The sequence below is a fragment of the Prinia subflava genome, chromosome 5 (genome assembly GCF_021018805.1).
Source record: "Prinia subflava isolate CZ2003 ecotype Zambia chromosome 5, Cam_Psub_1.2, whole genome shotgun sequence".
Lineage (NCBI taxonomy): Eukaryota > Metazoa > Chordata > Aves > Passeriformes > Cisticolidae > Prinia > Prinia subflava.
Window position 1 is genome coordinate 16,985,158 of NC_086251.1, and position 21,018 is coordinate 17,006,175.

Here is a 21,018-nt window from a genome sequence, read left to right on the forward strand (position 1 = left end):
AGCCAGGCATTTTTTTTTTGCTAATTGCTCCTTTGTTTTTTGTTTTGTTAAAGCAAAGAAACGAGATTTCCTCAGTGTAAGCGGATGTTAACATTTCCTGGTAGATAGGCTTGCTCTGTGTCTTTAGGCGTCTGACAGGAGATGGTGTCAGCCAGACGAGGCCATAGTGTGAAAATGGCCCATTATGAGCTACTCCGGCTACTGGAGCTTAGATTCTTACTCATCAACTCACTGTGCTATTCGACCCTGAGCAATTTAATCCGTTTTTGTGCCATTCCGCTGTCTAAAGCTGGAGAATGCTCCACGTTGCAGAGATGTAAATGGCCTGCCTAATGATGTGGTAATTGACCTTTGAAAATTGCATGCTAATTAGCGTCGCTTTTTCTTGCGTCCTGTTCACAGCACTGCAGGCAAGAATGCTTTGATTACTGTAGCTTTTAGTGACTTTAAGCAAAATTACATGAACTTGCACTAAAAATCCAAGCAAAATGAAGAAGTAAATAACAACAGCAATAATAAGAAGACATTAGATAAATAGTAGATATTACAGAACAGCATGTAAGGAGAATCACCCTTCTCAATCTGCTGTACAGGCTCTCTTTTGCCCATCTGATGGGAATAAAAATTTCGAGTGGGTTTAATGGTTGACTTCAATATCAATTCTCCTGGATCAAGAATGCAAACTAATAACTTTGTGATTGTGACCCAAAACAGCAAGCTTTAAACAGTGAAGATTTATCTAAGTTCACTGGTGTGTAAGTTGAAATTCTGTAAGAAGAATTCTATTTGTATGTGCATAGAAGGAATGGCTCAAGCAGGTACCCAGCCTCTTCTTGAAAATAAGGTCCCAAGCTCTGTGACTGTCATGTCTGTGTTTCACCCACTGCAGGTAATGAAGCTGTGATGGAAATAGATGGGCAGATACAACTAGAAATGTTAAAACAAATGACTCTACTCTTAGTAGTAGTTTTAAATCTTGGAAAAAGTAAAAATTGAATCGGTAAAGAAGGAAAGCATGACAAAAGTGCAACCTTAAGATATGTGGGTGGAAGAGATTTTTTTGTGGGGAAAGAGTAGACTAGGAGATGTGTATCCTTTAGTCATGCTTGAAGGAAAAAATGTATTTGGTCATTATATTTGCATGTGGGCCTAAACTGATATTGGCTAAAATCTTCCAGGAACCTTTCATATGAAAGGATGTTAAAAACTAAAAAACATGGCAGCTTTCAGGCAACTCTAATCTATCATATGAACTTTTTGACTTCGTTAATTGTGTAGTTAGTTTTTAAAATTTAAGCTAAGTCACTTCTTGGTTTTCAGCCAAAACTGGTTCTCATCTAACCTCGATTTTCAAGATTACTTGCTCCCCTTAAGTTGTCCTTCATCTAGGTAATGGCACAGTAAAAGGGTAAGAATTCCACTGGCAGCTTGGAAGTTCTGCTTTTAATGTTAAATTACTCCATCTTTTGCCAGGAGGAAGATGTTTCCTTCCCAGGGTAGAACTGTTTGCTTTGTTCTCCCCGATCATCTGTTGCTACTGAAGAAGCATATTGCCATGTCTCTGAAAGCGTTTAACATCAGCTCTCTGGCCTAAATGCTTTTATGATACAAGACTGCATATGGGGATGGATACATTATGTAAGCAAGGAGGTGGGGATTGCCTTGCATTGTAGGTTTTCTCATTATAAGCTCGAGGGACTACTTGTCACTGGAAGTCTGTAAAAGCAGAAGTGTGGCCAGGCAGCAGTTGAGCAAAGTTTGGGTGAAATTTAGTAGTGGGTATACCATTTTTTGTTGTATTTTTTTTTTTCACTTGAGAATGGTAGCATATAAAATAAGAGATTTTGTCTACTGTATTGCCTTGAGACCTGACTTCCATTTTGAGAAAAAATGTTTAGAGAAGGTCTGTGTGTGCCCAGAGATGAGAGAATGAAGGGCAGTTGCTGGGAACTCAAATGCAGCTTCTCTCATGTCAGAGGTATTTTAAAAGGCAGGAGGCCTAGGCACTGAGGTTTCAATTGAGAGCTGAAGATTTCTGAATTACGTTATTCTTTCATTTGATATTTGGCTTTGCATTAGTCACTTCATCCCACTAAATCCTAGACTCTGTATTTTGACTGCCCAAGTGTTTCCCAAAGTGTTTTTATTGCTGCTTTACACTTCGGGAAGACAGATACCAAAGTGGAAGATGCCAGCTGGTAGATGTAGCAAATTTTTCATTCCTGGCCTTAAATTTTTTAAGTGTCAGGGAGTATTTTCTAGCTAACAGCTCTCCAATCTTGAAAGTCCAGTAGAGTTTTATTTCACATTCACTGCTGTGCCTGAGCAAACACAATGAAAAGGCAGCATGTGGATCATGCCTGTATTGTCTTATCCTCAGTAATGGGAAAAGACAGAAACAGCATTGACTTTCTGATTCTGGTTCCAAGTAGTTTCCTTTTATCTGCTTCACTTTATAGCCATTTCCTCCTGGCTTTTTCCACTGTAATGACTCTAACAATCACTGACACAGGTTGCAGGGATTGAGGGCTTTCTTCCAGAGTGCTGTTAAAATTTCCAAAAGTGCTATGTAAATGTTAGTTAATGTTCTGATGCTCTCAAATATGAGGTCCAGACTCTGACTGGGGTGAAGTATTCTTGCCTTTGAAGGATGGATGACTGGGCTTATGCCTGGGATTTGTCTACAAAGACTTTTTGTTGAACATTTAGGATCTAGCAAAAATGTGAATAACAGCAGCTGAAGTCAAATTTGGCAAGGGCTTTGTTAGGATCACCTAAAACAGCCAGTGTTCAAATGATTTATGTTTCTGCCTTTGCCACTGACATACAAAGTATTTTTCACTTAGCACTTCAGAGAAGCTGTTTCATTATGTCCATTAATTTGAAGTACAGGATAATCTGCAAAAATAATATTGTATTTATTTCTTTGGAGACAGCCAATTTGTTTCTCTCTGAAGGTAAAGCCTAAAGGATGTCTGATAAGTGACTCTATAAATGCAAGATGGTATTTTTTATGATCAGAATATATTCTTGATATACTCAAGTTTCCACTTTTGTCCTCTTTTCATACCAGTCAGCAACTGATAGATTAGCTTAAAGCTGCTGATTGTAGTTGTTTTCCTGTAATGTATGTGTTTACACTTTCTTGTTGCTAGTTGTTGGTGTCCCACTCCCAGTTCCCACACATAATTCCTTAGGTCAAAGCCAACCATGGGTATTCTAGAAGTGTTAGTCCTTTGTTGAGATTTGTACTGGATACTGAAGTGCAGAGAGTTCATCAGTGTATCCCTTACCAAGTAAGCTTTTTTTGCTTACTTTTGCACAGACCCTTCTGAATTAGGAACTGCTCTCAGGTTTGTCCTCATTTACAGCTGTAAATGTTAAATTCCTTGAATAAATAATTTAATTTATAATACTTGGCAGTAAGCACTTCTATCAGCAGTCTGAATTTGGGATTGAAGTAAATTCCCTTTACCCTTGTGTGAGAGGGGCATTCCAGAGTCCCTTCAGTGTGTCTGTGCAGTAGCAGGACTGGTAATTAAAGAGATGAAGGAATCTTTGAGGATTCTGGGGAGGATGTGCAAGACCAAGGTCATAATCAAGTTCAAAAGGAGACTCAAAGTGAGGGCCTGGCATTTTTCATTTGTTTCAAATCTAAAATGTTATAGTGACTGAGCACATACTGTATACCTGTTGCACTCACCTATATATGGCATGTAATCTGTTTTATAAAACATAGATGTGTGTTATCCAGTTGTATTTCCTGATACCTCTTGTTTTTAATGATCTGTTCTGTATTTGACCAAAATTAGTCTTTTTTAGTATTTAAAGAATTTTCCTTCCTTTACTTTCTTAAAGGTTCTCTATAAAATAAGTTTTACTTTTTGGATATGAGATTTTCGTATTGGAATCTGGGAACTGTTTCATTATTAACAAAACCAATCTAGCCTTAAACTTTTAGTTGAAAAACTGCTTGTAGCTTTTAACACTTTAGTGTAAGACCACTTGGCTAACTTAAAAAAAAAAAAAAGGAAAGGATAAAAGAGAAGAAGCCAGTTGTGGCATAGAAAACTTGACTGTTTTTCTTTCTGCTTGTTTTGTAGGCTTCAGGGATTTGTATGTACCTAATTGTGTTTAATTTTAGCTACAGTCTCTTTCTCAGAAATCTCTCCTGTTCCCTCTCTGTGGTACTTCCAGACTTCTCCTGGATTGTATCATTAGCTAAATTTTGCAGCAGAGACTTTTATACCGACTGGGACTTGCTGGGTGGAGCATGTTGGTAACTCATACAGTTCTTTCCTGTTCTTGGGCTGAAGGGGCAGTGCCTGCTCTAAATTACCTGCTCGCTGCTCTTGCCAAGAACATCAATCTTCTCTTACTGTTTTTTATGTTACTTTATGAGCCTCCCTTTGAGATGGACAGAGTTTTGGGGGCTGATCTGAATGGGGGTCTTCATGCTCTACAGCCCTTTGCCAGAGTTATATAAATATTTACCTGTTGTCCCTGTGCCCATCTGAGTGAATCAGGGCAGCCTTCGCCTCACACTACAGCATTTCTTTTCCACAGTAGTTTTGTTAACCCTGTGTAAGGATCTCTCTTTAACACCAAAACTAATTACTGAATTCTGAATTCAGAATTACTGAATTCTGCCCAGCTGCTTCTGTTTTTAAAACCTAAAAATCATTTAAAGTAAATTGAAAAAAATGAGTACTGTGAGTACCGTAAAGTCCAGTACCGAACTTTACATTACATTAACTCTTTTGGCTGGCCCTTCCAAAGAGTGATGTGCCTGTGTTCATTTGCTCCAAGCCTATCTCCAGGAAACTGCCCTAAGTGGGGGATCAAAGCAGGCAGTGTGCCAGAGGTTTGTGTTTCAGACAGTTTGGCACACACTGAAAGCTTGGTCTTTCCTGTATTAAGCCATGGGCAGATGTCCATTAAGAATGATTAGGCAAAATTTATATAAAGGCTTTGTAAAATGGTGTGTGTGGTTTTTTTTCCTTTCTTTTTTTCCCTCATCCCCTATCCTCTTACTTGAGCTGTTTTGTGTGGGTGTGTATTTTTTTCTAAATTTATAAACCCTGGCTTTTGCCCTGGTCCGGTAGAAACTGCTCACCCACCCTTTTCCGTTTCCAGGCGGATTGCTGTTCTGTTATTACAGCTCTGTAACTTTCTCCAACACTGTCCTGGTTTGCTTATTATAAACAGCTTGCAGTAACCCTTTCAGTGCTGCTGGCATTTTTGCTTTAAATCAGGTACTGTTTGTTGTATCCATTAGAAAAACCAAACCAAAACAAAAATCATCTCCTAAAAAGCAGATTAAAGACTTCTCCCCTGTTATGGCTTTCTCTTTGGCTATAGGAAGTGTATTACAGTTTTAATTTGCATATTGACCATAGCAGTAGTGTCCCCACACAGGGCTTTTTTCTTTCTGTTCAATACTAATGCAAAATCTCCAGTGTAACGAGACTTCTTTACAAGTTTGGCAAAGAAATCTCTTCAGCTCTGAAGCTGAGGCAGCACTGTCTTCACATGTCAAATGAATCTGAAGAATTTGGGGTAACATTTACATCTAGCTATGTCTTACAGTCAGTTTTCCTGTTCTCCTTCTCCTCTTGTACTTTTTCATTCCCTATCAAGCAGCAGTTGATAGTGATATTTAAGATCTTTGTTCCTCTAATATCAGTGTTTAAATTATGTCTGAGTTACATAAGTAATTAGGTAGAAGTAAAGTGAACCTGACTGATCTTTGGTGCAGTGCTGTAAGAGTATAATTAGCCCAGAAAAGGAGCCTCAAATTTGTTTCTTGTAACAGTTGAGTATTTCACTGATTATCATGGGAATTAACTGGTACAGTCCTTAAATACAAGCTATGATGCAAGACAGTAGAAAACAAGGTTAAGCATTAAGTTAGTGGGTATTTTCCTGGAGAAAGAGAGTAAATTGTTTCTTCAGTAATCAAATAGATGAATTCAAATAGATTTTTCAAAAGAGGATCAACAATACTCCTATAAAATGATAATAAATATACTGTAGAAGTAACTTTTTAACACTTGTGAAAACCCTGGCTCTGGCAAATAGGGTACATATGGGCACTCTGTCTCCTCTCTTTCCTGACCAGATGTGGAGAACTGAGGTTGCTAGTGAATATTTCTTTTTAGATGTAGAAAGATGTTTCATTCATATGCAAAGCTCCCCCTGGATGAATAATTAAGCTCTGAGTGTACTGTAAGTCTGTCCAAGTGGTGGAGGATTGGTTCTTCTCTTCTGTACTCAGCCTTTTACTTAACATGTACATTTCCCTGTTAAATGGGAATTTATTTAATAGGAATTAAAATAGATCTTTTAATGATGTTTTCAAAGCTCAAAGTAGCTGGAACATGATTGAAAATGGTAAATCAACCATGCTAATTTATGTTATCTAAAGAACTGCTCTTTGAGCTAATGTCCAGAATAACTAGGCCAAATGGTACTGTTGAAATTCCCCTTGGAAGCAGAGCAGTAATTGGGTGAATATTTAGCCTGTGAACAAAAAATCCATGCGAAAGTTTATGGATTCTGCTTGGGAAAGGGAATAAAAGAGAAGTGGGCTGTACAAACACTTTATTCGTCAGCAGGGATCTTAAGGAGACATAAAGATGTTTTCCCTTCTCCCGTGTGCCTTCACCACAGTGAGGATGATTCAGCTTGTGTATGGTCTCTGGAATTCGTACGTGGAGGGAGGGAGAGGAGAAGAGGATTTCTTTAGGTGCAGCTAATTGAAAATACTGTAGGAGATAATGTCTGTAGCACATTGCCTCACCATGGAGTTGTCTATTCAGCGAGTTTATCATGTTTGTGTTGATTGAAAATAAGGGGCTTTTAAATCTCTGTCAACAAACACATTTCTCCAGAAGACCTCTCTGGAGCAGGAGTTCATTGTTTCTGAAGAGGTTGTGTTGGCAAGTAGGCTTAGCTGTGTTTCTGTGGTAAGTTCTTTTGTCCATGATAGCGTTTTGGGATCCCAGCATCGATGTGGCTGACTCTGGCTCTGATTGGACAGTTTATATTTAGTTGCTGGTTTCTTATAATAGTTTTCAGATGGAGATGTTAAAGAACACATACCCTTGTGCTGCTGTAATCCTGAAAGAGCATGGGGGAGTGAAAAAGAAAAAAGGATTCAATGTCTTTCTGCAGAAGTAGAGTTTCAAAAAACCCAGCAGAATTATGAAATTAATTTTTAAAAATTTAGGTAGCCAGTGAAAGCAAAATGCTCAGAAAATTCATGGGTAAATCGCTTAAATTTTGTATCCAGAAAGGCGCTTTAAAAGCTGTGGGATAGTCTGTGTGGGTTTTTGTTTGTTTTTAATTTACAAAGAAATACAATTCTCCAGTTCAGAATATTACTCAATTGCTGTTAAATAATAGCTACCAGACACCTCCTCATGACAAATTCCCATGTTCCATATTGCTGTGGAATATTGCACCTCCAGTGCAAATTACGAGATACCCAAACAAAGCCCAGTGTCATATATGATTCAGTTATACTGTCAGATGTATCTTTTATTTCCAGTAAAGCTGCAAACATACCAGAGCCTGGATTTTACTCTGAGCCTGGGTTTAGGGTGACCTCTCTAAAATCTCATATTCCAAGAAGAAAATGGAGCACAAGTTTTCATTTGGATTGGGTTTGCAGAGCATTTAGAAATTATCTTTATGTAGCATTTTTTATTTATTAACTTCAACTTTTTTGATTCTCTAGATTATTAGCCAAATAAATCATCCTAGTTTACTTTGATAAGCTTCCAAGAATGTGTCCGTGCTTTACTCAGCCCTGGTGTGTTGGTAGCTGCCTGCAGGGGCCTGACTTTGAGCTGTTCCATGGTCATAGGGACTCTTGGCCAGCTCCTGAGGGACAGCAGGGCCTGACCATAGCAACTGGAATAATTTTGCCCCGGTCCCAGCCACTACATAGGTAGGGTCTTTGTAAAGCTGAGAAGAACATGAAGTACCATTCTCTCCCAGAATGTAAATGATAAAAAGAGGACCTGCCACCACTGTGCTCATAAGGTATTGCACCTGTTTGGAGTCTTGGCCACTCTGTCTTATTTTGAGGAGGAAATTCTAGAGCATGCTCTAGTCTAGTTTGACTTGAGCTAGTTTGTGTCATGGTTACACAGCATGATTTTCATTTTTTTCTACCAGCTAGAACTGGGAGCAAATCATAGGAAGGTAGGGATGAGAGACACCTGCAGAGGTCTCCTAGTCAGTCCCCAGCTCTGGAGCAACATCATCTCCAAGGCCTGCAATGATGCAGACTCTAATCTATCCCTGTACTTAAAACCCAAATACACACACATACCAAGCAAAAGAATCCTAACCTGGTGTGTTTCTTGCTTAATTCAAGTGCCTCTATGATGGACAGAGCAGGAAGAACATTTTGTTTTCTTTCTCTTTACATTCTTGGAAGGTGTTGTCTTGTTTTTCTCCGTCAGTTTTTGCATCTGTAAAACAGATAATCTTTATGCTCTCTAGGCTCCAGCTAATTCTACATCTGCCTTCAACTAGGGTGCCATGGGTTGAGCACAGTGCTCCAGATTAGGCCAGGTAGATGCTGAGAATTTCTGTCCTGCAGATGCAGCCTGTTTGTACAGCTCAGTCTCATTGCCTTTTATCAACAGGACCACATTGATTTCTTCAGTAATTCAACATAACTCTTTTTCTCTCAACGTTTGTGATCTATAGTCTTTATATAGGTATTCTTGATTACATTTAACTGTATAATCTGAGGCACCTACAGAGGAATAGAGTAATTCTCTTTTTTTGGTTGTTGTTTGGCTGGTTTTCTATAACTGTTAAGCTACTTAAAAAAAAAAAAGCAGCTTGACAAGCATACTGGCTTTAGACATTTGAGCCATTCAGATAAGAAGAATGTTTTACTCAGGCCAGAGTTCTATGGGATTGATTACTTCTGTTTTGTTAGGTAGTGAATATTTAATCTTTATATTTGTCTAGTGTGCAGTTTTCCCATTATCCTAAAGCAGTTTTACCTGGGCCACAAGTGATGGTCATTTCAACATCCATTCATGAAAATACTTTTCATGTGATTTATTACTTCAGTTGGTGTTGATCTGCTCACAGACAGTCAATGATCAACAACTACCTGGAGTGAGTTTTGCCTTGTGTGGTAGACTCACCAGGCACTAAGCTGTGCAGCTGTTTGGTTCACAGCTTTCAGGGAATGGCAGGGTGAACAGAAAGGGGAGGAAAACAGCCTCATCAGAGACAGTGCAATGCTGTGATTTATGCAGGGCAGCTTGCCCAGCACTGGACTGCTAGAGGATATTTTTCCCTGCAGCATTCGAGCGTGACTTTAGATCTGCCTGGTTTTAACCTACTACAAGGAAAATAATCCTTTTAACCACTAATCGTATGTCCCTTTCCACATGTGTAATTTCTGACTTGATACTGGGAGGGAGAAAAAAAGCCCCAAAACAAAAAAGGCTGAGTATTTGTTATCTAGGGCTTCTTGTTTAGTTGCCTTGAGCTCCGAGAGTAGTGCTTGAGTAATAGTTGCAGCTGGGCCGGTGAGCAGGAGGGAATAGGTCTGAAGCTGCTTTCAGGCTATTCAGAAAAAGAGCAGCCCACTGATAAACTACAGCTTTCTACAAAATTTATTCTTACACGTGCAGGGAGAGCTTTAGGTACTTTATAAAAAACTCCTTCTCTGAGTTTTTGCTGCTTTTCCTTAGCGGGCTCCAAGGTTTTGTGAGCGGTGTGTTGGGGAGATTTTACACCTCCAGACTCCTGTTTGGCTGCAGGCAGTTTCCTCTGGGCTTCCTGCTCAGTGGCTCTGGTGGTGGTTTCGCATTGTTCCCCACTGATGACTCAGAGAAACAGGAAAGAGATCCCCTGGTGAACAAAAAGTACAACCACCAAACAGGTGCCTGTATTCTGGCTTTCCAGAGGACAAACCACCTCATTCGGGACTTTTTCCTAAGATTCTTATCTGCAAGTATGAGACTCAGGAGGAATGGGTCATACACACTGAACGGGTAAGAAAGAGCCTGCATCCTCTTTTGAAACTTGGTCATTAAAACCACGTGAAAACAGAAGCTTTTATTTTCCTTTCTAGTGACGGGGTACATAAAATAATGGCCATGTCTTTTGTCTCAAAAAGAATAGAGCATCACAGTGTAGGAAATGTGCAGCTTATTTGTTTTCTCCTGTACCTTGTTAGGCTTGCTTTTATAGTGCGTGCATTTGGTGGGGGCAGGTTAGAGTTGTCTGTATGTTAAAATGAGGTGGATCTGCCCAGTAAAGCCATGAAACATTAGGAACTCTGTGATTCCCAAAGAAGTGCCTGTGGTAATAATTTTAAGTATTTTCCAGCTTTTGATACAAAAAAGAGCTAAACTCATTCAATGTGATGCTTCCCAACACAAAATACAAATTACTATAAATTTCACCAGGATGAAAAATTATTTTAAGTTTTTACTACTTGAAATTACTACTCTGAGTTAGTCTACTAGCTTTGTGGTTTTAAAAACACTGATTTTATTTCTCTCTGATTGCTGTTACATCTTCTCAGTGACAGAGAATATACCATAACTGGAAAGATGATAATGAACTAAATATTCCTTGTTCAAGGAATTTTATAAAAATTGAAAATAGAGAATTTTCAGGTGTTTTTTTTTTTTTTTAATAATTGTGTTTGATATTTACTAAAGCAGATTCTTGTGTGTCTTCATACGATGTAAGTTTTATTTCTGAGCACAGCTTAGCTGGTCTGAAGAGGACTTGCACTTCCACTGTGCAGTGGTAACTGTTTACTTGCAGCTGGCAGGTGACAAATGAAGAAGGTTGTCAGTCTGTGAGTGTCACTTTACTTAGCAGCCTTTAACCCTCTGTAATGAGTAAGTGCTGTGCTAAGTGCTGCGCTCCTGAACAGCCCAGATGTGTTCTGGATGTGCTTCAGAGTACAGGTGAGCAGAATAACCCTACCATGCCTCCTTGCTTTAAACTCACGGTCCGTGCTGCAGCCGAGTGGCAATCTCTGCAGGAAAGGCAGATCCCAGCCCAGATGGATTTGGAATACTTTGGCAGTGTTGTTCAGCTGGACTGCACTGGTTTTTGCCTGCACTGGTTTGCCCAGTGCTGCTTAGAGAAGATCTTTTGCTTTGCCAGAATATGTTTACCTTTGATTTTTTAAAATTCCAAAATTTGATTTGGATTAGGTTTTCTCAATGTTAAAGTAGATGGGTGTTAACATCTTCCTGGCACATCCACATTTTTTTACGACTGTAATAAACATGCCATCATGTAACTGTATGCAAGATCAAACAGTTGAAAGTTACTATCTTACAGTGTTTGGTTTTAAGCTGTAAGATGAATTTATCCCTCAGTGGGATTTGGTTTATAGTAGAGAGACTAAGAATATATTCTCATTAATTTGTCTTTTTTGCAGAGGTTTGTGACCTTGACAGATTATCCTAGAGAGTCAATTAAGAAATTATGCTGAAAAGCAGAAGGTAATGGATATTGCTTATGTTAAAGGAATTTTTTTAGACTTTAGTTACAAGAAGCACAATCTTTAATTGATTTGAGTTTTATTTAAAATGAATGCATGGTATAGAACTTTACAGAAATATATTGTGCAGGCTCACCCTGTGCATCTGTTCTGCCTTGTTCTAACTTGTGAGATGATGCATAATCATTTTAAGGAATTTCACTTGCTGTGGCCGAGTCTGTACCTGGCATTACATTTTACAGTGAGCATTTAACTGGAAGTGTTGTATTACAGTGAGTAAAACCAGTGGCACCCAAATGCCTGCATGAAAAAGAAGCTTCAGCTGTGAGTTTGTGGGAGACTTCAATATTATCTGATTCCAACATGCTGATCTGCTTTACTTTATTAAACAACAGATGCTGAGGAGTTGATTTATCTAATTAAAGAAATTCCTTTTATGTTTATCTCTTGCCTAGATGGTTTAATAATGCAAGGTAATGGAAAAAGAGCTTCAAGTATGTTTTCCTGTTTAGCCTAAACTTTTGCCACGTCAGCAGAAAAGCTTGTTTTGATCTTCAAGGGTTTTTGTTTGGGACAGCGTGTTCCACTTGTCAGGTGGAGAGGCGCCCTGTTGTGCAGGTCACTTGAGGAGAGGGGAGCTCATTGGGGTGGAGTGTTGTAGGGCAGATAGCTGCTGTGGGAGTGCTCTCTACAGTGCAGTGCATGAAAACGTCATTATTAAGAAAAAAACAACAACCAAACAAAAAAAACCCCTCCCCCCCAAAAGAATAAACACACACACACAAAAAGCCCCAAAACAACTAAAAAACCCCCAAACAAAACAAAAAAACCCCAAACCTCTCCCTGCCCCTGCCCAAAATCCCCAAAACCAAACAAGAAAAAAGGAGGTTGTAAACTAGAATGTGTAGCAAAAGTAATCATGATAATAAGTTTTTTTTCATTGGGTATGATTTGGTCAGGCTCTGATTACAGTTGTAAAGTCATAAAGGGAGAGAGAGGTTGCAAGGGGAGGTAAGATACTTGAAGATATTTTACAACCTAATAGCAGCAAAAAGCCTCCCCTGCCTCGCTTTTCTGCTGTTCCATCTCACCTCACTTGACACTAGTGTAAGACCTGTACAAACAAAAACGGGAAACACAACTAAATTCCAGAGTTTCACTTAGAAACAGTGATTTATAGGCATTCTTTGAGCAGGTCTCACTGGACACAGACATGTTTGCTCTTGCTTGTTGAAGTGGGTAATGGTTAGGCTTGTAGAGACAAAGGGTTCTGGTGCTGAGACTTATCAGAGGACACTGAGTTAGACGACCCACTTTATCTTGCTGAGACTGAGGTAGAAATCTTACCTGCCAGCATCTCTTTGACCATGCTGTCAAGTCAGCTTTTCTGATGTGTGCTATCCTGCTGTATCCTGATTGTATTTCTTTGCATTGCAAAGTTTCTTTGCATAAACGATCTCTTTTGAAGGTCATATTAGCTTGGGAGATATTCCTTTATTTGCTTGGTGCTGTGTTGTGACACAGTGACACTGAAAAGTGCACTAGCACTGTAATCATTGCAGCATCAATTTTTTTGTCTTTGCAATTACTATTTCTTCTTTTGTCTTCTCTTGTCCCTTCACCAGCTGGAATTAGTGATACTCAGTATAAGTCTTTGCAGGCTGTTAGGGTGTCAACAAATATTGTTTACTACACATCTGTTTCCTCTTTTTCTCCTAGTGACTTGAGTTTAAGGAAGGTTGTAAATCCAAGCATGCATTTCACAAGATGTGACCTCAGCGCAGCTTGAACTTTGGTCATGTGGTCTAAACTTGCTGTGTCTTTTAGATCATCATATACAGGCCTGTGCATTGCTATAACCTTCATGATGGTGCAGACAGAACTGTGCCCTTCTGGTGTCCCTGCACAATGGCCTTGGCCTCTGCAGGAAGGCTTTGCTGCAGTGGTGAGTAGATGGTCCAGTTGCACAAGTGAACACCTCTGTTGGACAGCTGGCTTCTCTCCCAGTGGCATAGGGAATACTGATCAATGGCCTGCAAGGTAAAAATTGCACCCACACTGGGCTTTGTGATGACCCTGGCCAGAGAGCCACGTGATGATTCTCTTCTGCTTGTCATGGTAGCTTTGACAAGGCCAAGTGACCCCATTTGGTTTGAAAGTTCAGGTTCAGAAGTTTGTCAACTGTGTAAGACAGCTGTTAAAACTGAGCAGTAATCTCTGCAACTCCTGTACAGTGGCCATCCCAGACCTGTAGTGATGGAACTGAACAGCATATGCAAGAGATTATTTGCTGAAACAAATGTGTAGCACAATTTAAAATGTTTAGATTTTAATTAAATATTTTTTTATCCTTTCATCATTGCCCTACCTGACTCTGCACTGCTGAATAACTGCTGTGTGGCATGTTTTCCTGGGACATTAATTGCCAAAAGAACATAGCTAGATCGTGCATTCAGAAATCTGGAGGGGGTGAAAGCTTTGACAATGCAGTATTTGCAGTTTAGCACCTCAGTGCCTGTGCCACTGAGGAACACTTGCTCAATTTTCTGAAAAAGTTTGTGTTTAACTTGTGATGTTGTTACATCAGTGTTTCACCTGAGAGTTCAAATAGTTTGACATCTCCCCTCTGCTCAGAGGGGCCCTGTGAAAATGTTCTTTGAGTTCCACGCTGCATGGAAGGGATATTTTTTTTTTCTGCATTCATCTTGGGTCTGTGCGTACATGAAGGTGATTGTATATTATCACAGTCAGAACTAACCACTGCCTTGAAACAAATTCAAGTTGGACAAAGACAAAATACTTAGGAATATCTTAATGATTAATGGATGCTCACTGACTGATAAAAAATATTGTTGGCCCCAAGTTGTTTCCTCTTCTCCAAGCCACTGCTTTAAACTAATGATTTTTGATTTTGAGCCAAGCACTGAAATTGAAAAAGAATTTGTTTTTCTTGTGTGCTTCCATCTTGTACTGACGTAAGGCAAGCCAAGGAGAGAAAGTAGTAGCTTATGTTTGTTTTGCCCAAAAAAGTCAAAATCGGAAAGAACACAGTAAGTCTGCTTGAGATGGCCTTTTTATTAAGTCTCATTGCAAGTGCAGGAAAAATATCTTTGAAGAACGTGACAAACAGCTCATGAAAGCCCATTGAAATAGCTCATCTGGCAGACTGAGGTAGTATGAAAACCCAAATATCTTATCTGAGGAAAAGCAGCTGTTTGAACTGCTTTACAGTCCTCCCAAATTACCACGTCTTCTGTCACGAAAAAAGGGGAAATCTAAGGGTAGCAGTACAGACTGTTATCCTTGGAAAGCACAGCACAAATTTATCAGATTAGGGCCAAAAATGTAGATTATCCACTCTAGGGTTTTTTTGATTGTGAATCCATTTTCGGAGAGTGGTCTTTTAGAGAGAATGCTTTATGGTGTCAGAAAATGCAAGCCAAGGTACAAAATGCCAGCCCTCCTGGCTGAGCTCTGCCTGGCTGGAGGTGTCTTAGTACCTTCTTGGGCAGCTACAGCCCTCTCCTCATTTGTAACTTAGTTACAGGTTTAGGCCTACATTTTTTGAAGCTTGCAGTGATATTCATTCATGTGCCTCAGCTACAAAGGGAGATGGCTTCTCATATGTCACTAGAATGCCCTTATTTTGCTCCTTTTGGGGGGAGGAGTGTTGCAGCAGTGTATGCAGGGATGGTGTTTCAGTAGTGTTTGGATTTAGACATCTAAGGCAGCTCTGCTGGATGTGTACAGAGGGAGAACAGCCCCTGAGGACAAGCAAAATGTGGCAAATACTCTCATGCTATAAACAACATAAGTTTCCTTTATAAAATATTTTGCTTAAGTCTCCCACTCCACTCCCCTGCATCCCATGCTTACCATTCCATTACTGCACAGTCACATGGCCAAATGATGGAGACAGGATTCCAGTCTCGCACCCTTTCCCACAGTCAGAAGGGGTTTCTGGCCACTGCTGCCCCGCTGTGCTGTGAAGGTTCCTGCAGGTTCTGGCTCCTGTGCTCTTCCCTGGGCTCTGCCTGAGGGAGGGCCCATTCGTTTCACTGTTGGCTCTATTGCAGGAACAGTGTGGAGAGGTTATGGAGCCATCAAAAGCTGGAGAAAGAGGATGATGATGAATGCAAGGGTCCTGAAAGCAAACAGCAGGACTGACAGTAGTTCCCCTGTCACCATGTGGTGACAGCAGCTTACCATTTGCAGCAATTCCACGACATTTTAGCATTATTTATGCATCCTGGGCACTCCTGCTACTGTTCACCTTACTCTATGTTTGCTAAGTTTGAAATACAGTGCAAAATACCAAACCACTTCTAGAACTGTAATTCTGTATCTCTGAGTAAATCTTCACCTTCAGGAATGGTGTTTGTTTTATAAAGGGTTGGGAGTATTTTTTTCCTTTGAACTACTTGAACTATTCAGGCTGAGAAAATTGTAGAAAGTAGTTTGTAGCAAGTTGGGGGTTGTTCAGCCTGGAGAAGAGAAAGTTGTGTGGAGAACTCACAGCAGCTTTCCAGTATGTGAAGGGAGCCTACAGGGAAGCAGGAGAGGGATTCTTTATCAGGAACTGTAGTGACAGGACAAGGAGTAAGGGGTTCACACTGAAAGAGGGGAAATTCTCTGCTGTGAGGGTGGTGAGGCACTTGAACAGGTTATGGGGAGGCTGTGGGTGCCCCATCCCTGCAAATGTTCGAGGCTGGACTGGATGGGGCTCTCAGCAGCCTGGTCTAGTGGAAGGTTCCCTGCCCATTGCAGTGAGGCTGAAACTGGATGACCTCTAAGGTCCCTTCCAACCCAAATCATTCTGTGATTCCATTGCCCTTTATACTCAGCCTAGCTGTGCACGTAGGATTTGTCCTACAACACAAGATTTATGATCTCACATGTGTTTTCTTTGGATTTTTTTTGTATGCATGAGTATTCAAAAGTAGTTTAAGCATTTTTATATTCACTAACAATGTATGTGCAAAGGCTTAAACTGCAAACCTTATATGGGGAAAGTATTATAAATGTAATACTTCTAAATAAAAGATTTCATTAGAACTTGCACTGTGAGTCATTGTTGTTGTATTAATAGTGTTATTCCCAAATATGGATTTGGAACTGGGCCTTCTTCATGGTGAATGCTGCAGATGACTTACAGAAAATAAGTATTTACATTAAATATCAATTTTTTGGGGAGGGGGGTAACATCTTTGTCAGCCAGTTATACAGATCACTAGGGCATACAGTGTGAAATAATTTTATAATGCAATTCTGAAACTGCAGTACTCTATTGAGTACTCTATTAGCCAGTTGATACTTTAGTATCATTTTTGAAAAGTCTTTGAGTTTTTTTTTGTTTGGTTGGGTTTTTGGGTTTTTTTTGGGGGGGTGGGGTTTTTTGTTTTTGTTTTTAGTACAAAAAGGTGATTAAGACTCAGGCTATGGTACAGAAGTATGCTCATTTTGATGCATACTCTTAAAACTGGCCTAATCAGTTTGTCTCCCAACTTTTGGAAATATTTAAATCAAAGAACAACTTACAGGAATTTATGTTCATTCTCATAGCTTATCTACATGCAGCTAACAGCAAGTCTTCATGGATATTTTATTAGTCTCTACCAGAAGCAAACATATAATTCAGAACTCCAGAATGTGCTGATGCTGGTCTTGTGTGTGTGTATTCTTCTCTCCCTTTATTTTTTCTTTTTTTTTTTAATCCCCCCCATAGTATATGTACTTACTTAATGGGAATGTCTCACCTCTTGACATAAAACAATGTTCACATATTCAAGAGAACAGCCATCCTTGCTCTTATAGAAAATCTCAGGTGGTAGGAAGGGCTCATCTTAGGATTTGAGTATTACAAAGATGTTCCATTAACAATCTGGGGCCAGAACAGGGAACAACAAAACACTTCAGATGCTGAATTTTTAAAAGGTTTTTTTGCACCTTCTCTGACACCTCCCTCTCTCTCTACAAGTAAACTGCTTTCTGGAGTATGTACTGTGGGCTTATAATGAAAGTTGCATATATGAAGGGTAAGAAGTGCCCACTAAAACTAGCCATATAATTTATCTGTTTAACACCAGAACTATTAACAGCCAAATTTATAGCTCATTAGTAATAACTAGGGGCAGTAAATTACCTGTCAGCTTTTATACCAGTTACTGGGAATTGCAGATACAGAAGTTTGATATGCAATGGACAGTTTATTTTTGCGTCTCCCTCTAAGATGCTCTGAGGACTAGAGGTTTTTAATGGGTTGTTACTGTGAAAGGATATGGAATAATTGTATTAAGTGTAGCCATTTAAAAAGCATTTTTCAGTGAATTCAGACTCTCCATTAAAAGAGAATGGGAGCATGCTTTCTTCCCATGCCCATTGTCAAACCATACCTATCATAATGATGTAAATTGAAGTTTCTTTCCTTGTAGTTGTCTTGACGGGACTCTTGAATATGGCCCCCTTTTAAGCTAAGGAAGAAAAAGAAAAAAAACCCAAACCTGTTAATGATTATTTTAGTCTCCAGTTCCCACAGCTGTGTCCTGCCAGCAACGCAGCATACACCATGACTTTGCTTAGTGCTGCCAGCTTAGCTAAAAGAAAATGGGAGTTCTTTAACTTACTCTGTGTGGGAGAGAACAGCAGGGATGCCAAAGGGTGCTAAGGATTAGGAACCTCATGCATTGGCAGGAGGCTCCTGCTGAATGGGAGGGAGCTGCAGCACCACTGCTGCTGACTCTGTGCCTGTTGGCTTTATTGGCTTGGGTGCTTTATTTCACAGCAGCCATGCAGCTACATTACTCAAAGGTGTTGGACACATTATTTTTCAAGACAAGTGTTTGCCTTCCCAGTCAGTTTTAATTATGGGTGTATTCAAGATATAGTAACAAGGCATTTTCTGTGGGGCATTTAATCATTTTTTTCATTATAATTTGATTTCACAGAGCTTGTGAGAGGATTTTTGTAATGAGTGATGGCTCACAGAACACTGAAGAGGTATTACACTGACTATATATTTAAATGTTTTTATGGAGTTAAGTGCTGTGTGTTTGTAATATGCTCAAGACTTTGCACTTAGGATTACTAAAAAAATTTTTGTAAGCTCTGAAAGGCTGTTGAGTCTGCCCTTGACAAGCACAAGTTTAGGCACCTGTGTAGGAACTGAAAGAAATCAGATTTTTGCAGATTCATTTAATTTTTTTCACTTAAAAAAAATAATTTCTCAATGGTTGGAATATGACTTTTGAAAAAAGAGAGGTGGATTCCCATCCAGATTAACACTGTAATACTGAGCAGTCTGGATATTAGGTGCTTCCTGTGAAGCTGAATAACATCTCAAACTTAGTATGTGATGCAATCAAGCTATTTTAGGACTTTTTTCTTGGGTAGCTCATAACAAAGAGTGTCAAATCAACATCTTGGTGGGTTTTTTCCAATGGAGAACTTACTTTTTATTCATATTAATTCTTCTTCTGTTACTAATTTTTAATATGTGTTCCTGATGCACATTTGATCAACAAGATCTGTCCTTTCAAACACATAGATTAATTAACAAGTGAGTGACCTTCCTAGAAAACCCACACACATTTCTGTCCTAATGATTTTTTTTCTCCTTGAGCTAAAAACAATATTACCACTAGTTAATGGTTTCTGAAGTGGAGGTGTAGAACTTTCCTGTGCTCTGGGGAGCTGTATTCTCCACTTGAAAAAGCATAAATGGATAAAAATGTCTAGCCACTTTATAAGGCTCATAAGAATGGATTAACTTGTACAGTTATTGAAAAAGACATTTATTTACATTCATTGCATTTATATAAAGGTAAATAAAGTCTGTGCAAGTGTCTCAGCACCTGAAAACTCAGATAAAAATAACTCATTTTTACATTTATGGGTAAGTCTGGATGAAATATAAATACATTTGAAAACAGCAGCACCAGGGTGAGTAAACATTAGTAAGCCCAGCCATCCTGTCACTTACCTTACAATAATTACTGGTCTGCATTTGAAGAACAAATCTTAATGTTGCCAAACTCCACCTTTTTCCTGCCCAGTCTGTATGTGGGAGAGTCTCTATAAGAATCTGTTTCCTGTTTCCCAGACAAGGGAGGGGGGAGATGTGTTTTCTCCCAGTTCTGAAAAACAAAAGCCAGGCAGCGAGTGCGTGCCCACGGCAGCTGCAGCCTCCCGAGAGGCCCTTGGCTGGGCCCTCGTGAAACAGCCCCTTCCTCCACTGCCCACCTCTTCAGGATTTACTGGCACAGTTGCATCAGACAGAAACAGGCCAAGAGGTGACAAAAGAGCTGGATGTGTGGTTTTTATTAGGCCTCTTGGACCCAGTCTTTGAAACATAGAAAAATTGTCATTATTTTTCCTCTTCCAGGCTCTTTTCCCAAATCCCTTGTTTTCAGTTTTATGGATTTGTTTTTGTCACAGGCTATTAAGCTTTGAAGAGTGAGTTTTACAAGGAACAGTGGCAGAGCAGGAACATGTGCTTAAGCCACACTGAAAGTAACTGTAGTCCTCTCCGACTGCAATCCAAATATATTTGTAAGGACAGTAAAAATGTACAGGATAGCAACAGAATGATTCTTCTTTTGACTTGGAGGGATATCTGTAGGTGTGGCAGTCATGTTTCTCCAGAACTAAGTCAATTGGTTTAGATTTTCTGGCCCATATTCTGTGAACAAGAGTAGCTTCAGCCTTTTCCCACCATAACACTATTCCTATTTCAGAATTCCAATTTTAAATAGTACAAATTGAAGTTGCTGTTTTTTAAAGTAAAATACACTGCTGTGGTTTATGAAAATAAGTTTTACTTTCATGGAGGTGATTTCAACCAAGTTAGAGTTCACAGCTCTTCTTGATGCTCTCCTTTTAAATAAAAAAACCCATAATTTTGCTGTCTGTTGGAGAACTGTGCAGTCAATAATGCAGTGTGTGATCAATAGATGGGGTCACAATGGTCAGACATGGGGCAAACAGTAGTGTGTCATTGTGTATTAGAGAAGTCCTATGAATAATCTCTCCTAGAAATGGTTCAAGAGAAGTAAGTGTTTGGGTTTTTCAGAATATGGGTTTGGAATCAGTTCCCATTTCTCTGTTTTGCTGTGGAAAAGGAGTTACATTGTGTGTAAGTTTGTTCTGGCCATCAGCATGTACACTGACTACAGGAGTTCTGAAAAGCCATTTGCTGGGAGGGAGAATATCTCTCACTGTTTTGGAGAAATTTAGCAGACTGAATAAGTAAGTTGAGCTTTTTATAGTCTACATATATTGAAAATCTGGATAGAATAATAAGTTTCCAACTTTGCTTCCATGGCACTCTCAACAGGAAATAAAAACCATGAATTTCCACTTCTGTATGCATAGAATAGTTTATCAATAGTAAATCTCACAGTAAATCTGATAAATATAAATAGTAAATCTGCTCTGTAGCATGAATAAATATAATGATGAGGCAGTTTGCATTACAAACTATGCTGGGATACAGGTTAAATATTTTCTTCTCA

At 39.3% G+C, this 21,018-nt stretch overlaps 1 protein-coding gene across 2 annotated transcripts in view; it reads left to right on the forward strand.

Moving 5' to 3' along the window:
• MOB2 (MOB kinase activator 2) overlaps positions 1-21,018 on the forward strand; it is a 109,445-nt gene that overhangs the window by 45,082 nt on the left and 43,345 nt on the right. The window contains exon 1 of one of the 2 annotated variants that reach the window (XM_063398190.1): positions 9,982-10,034. The exons of the other annotated variant lie outside the window; for it this stretch is intronic. Coding sequence (XP_063254260.1) covers positions 9,997-10,034 — 38 coding nt within the window. The 5' untranslated portion in view covers positions 9,982-9,996. Of the gene's footprint in view, positions 1-9,981; positions 10,035-21,018 lie in introns of those variants that run through there. 2 annotated transcript variants of the gene reach the window in all.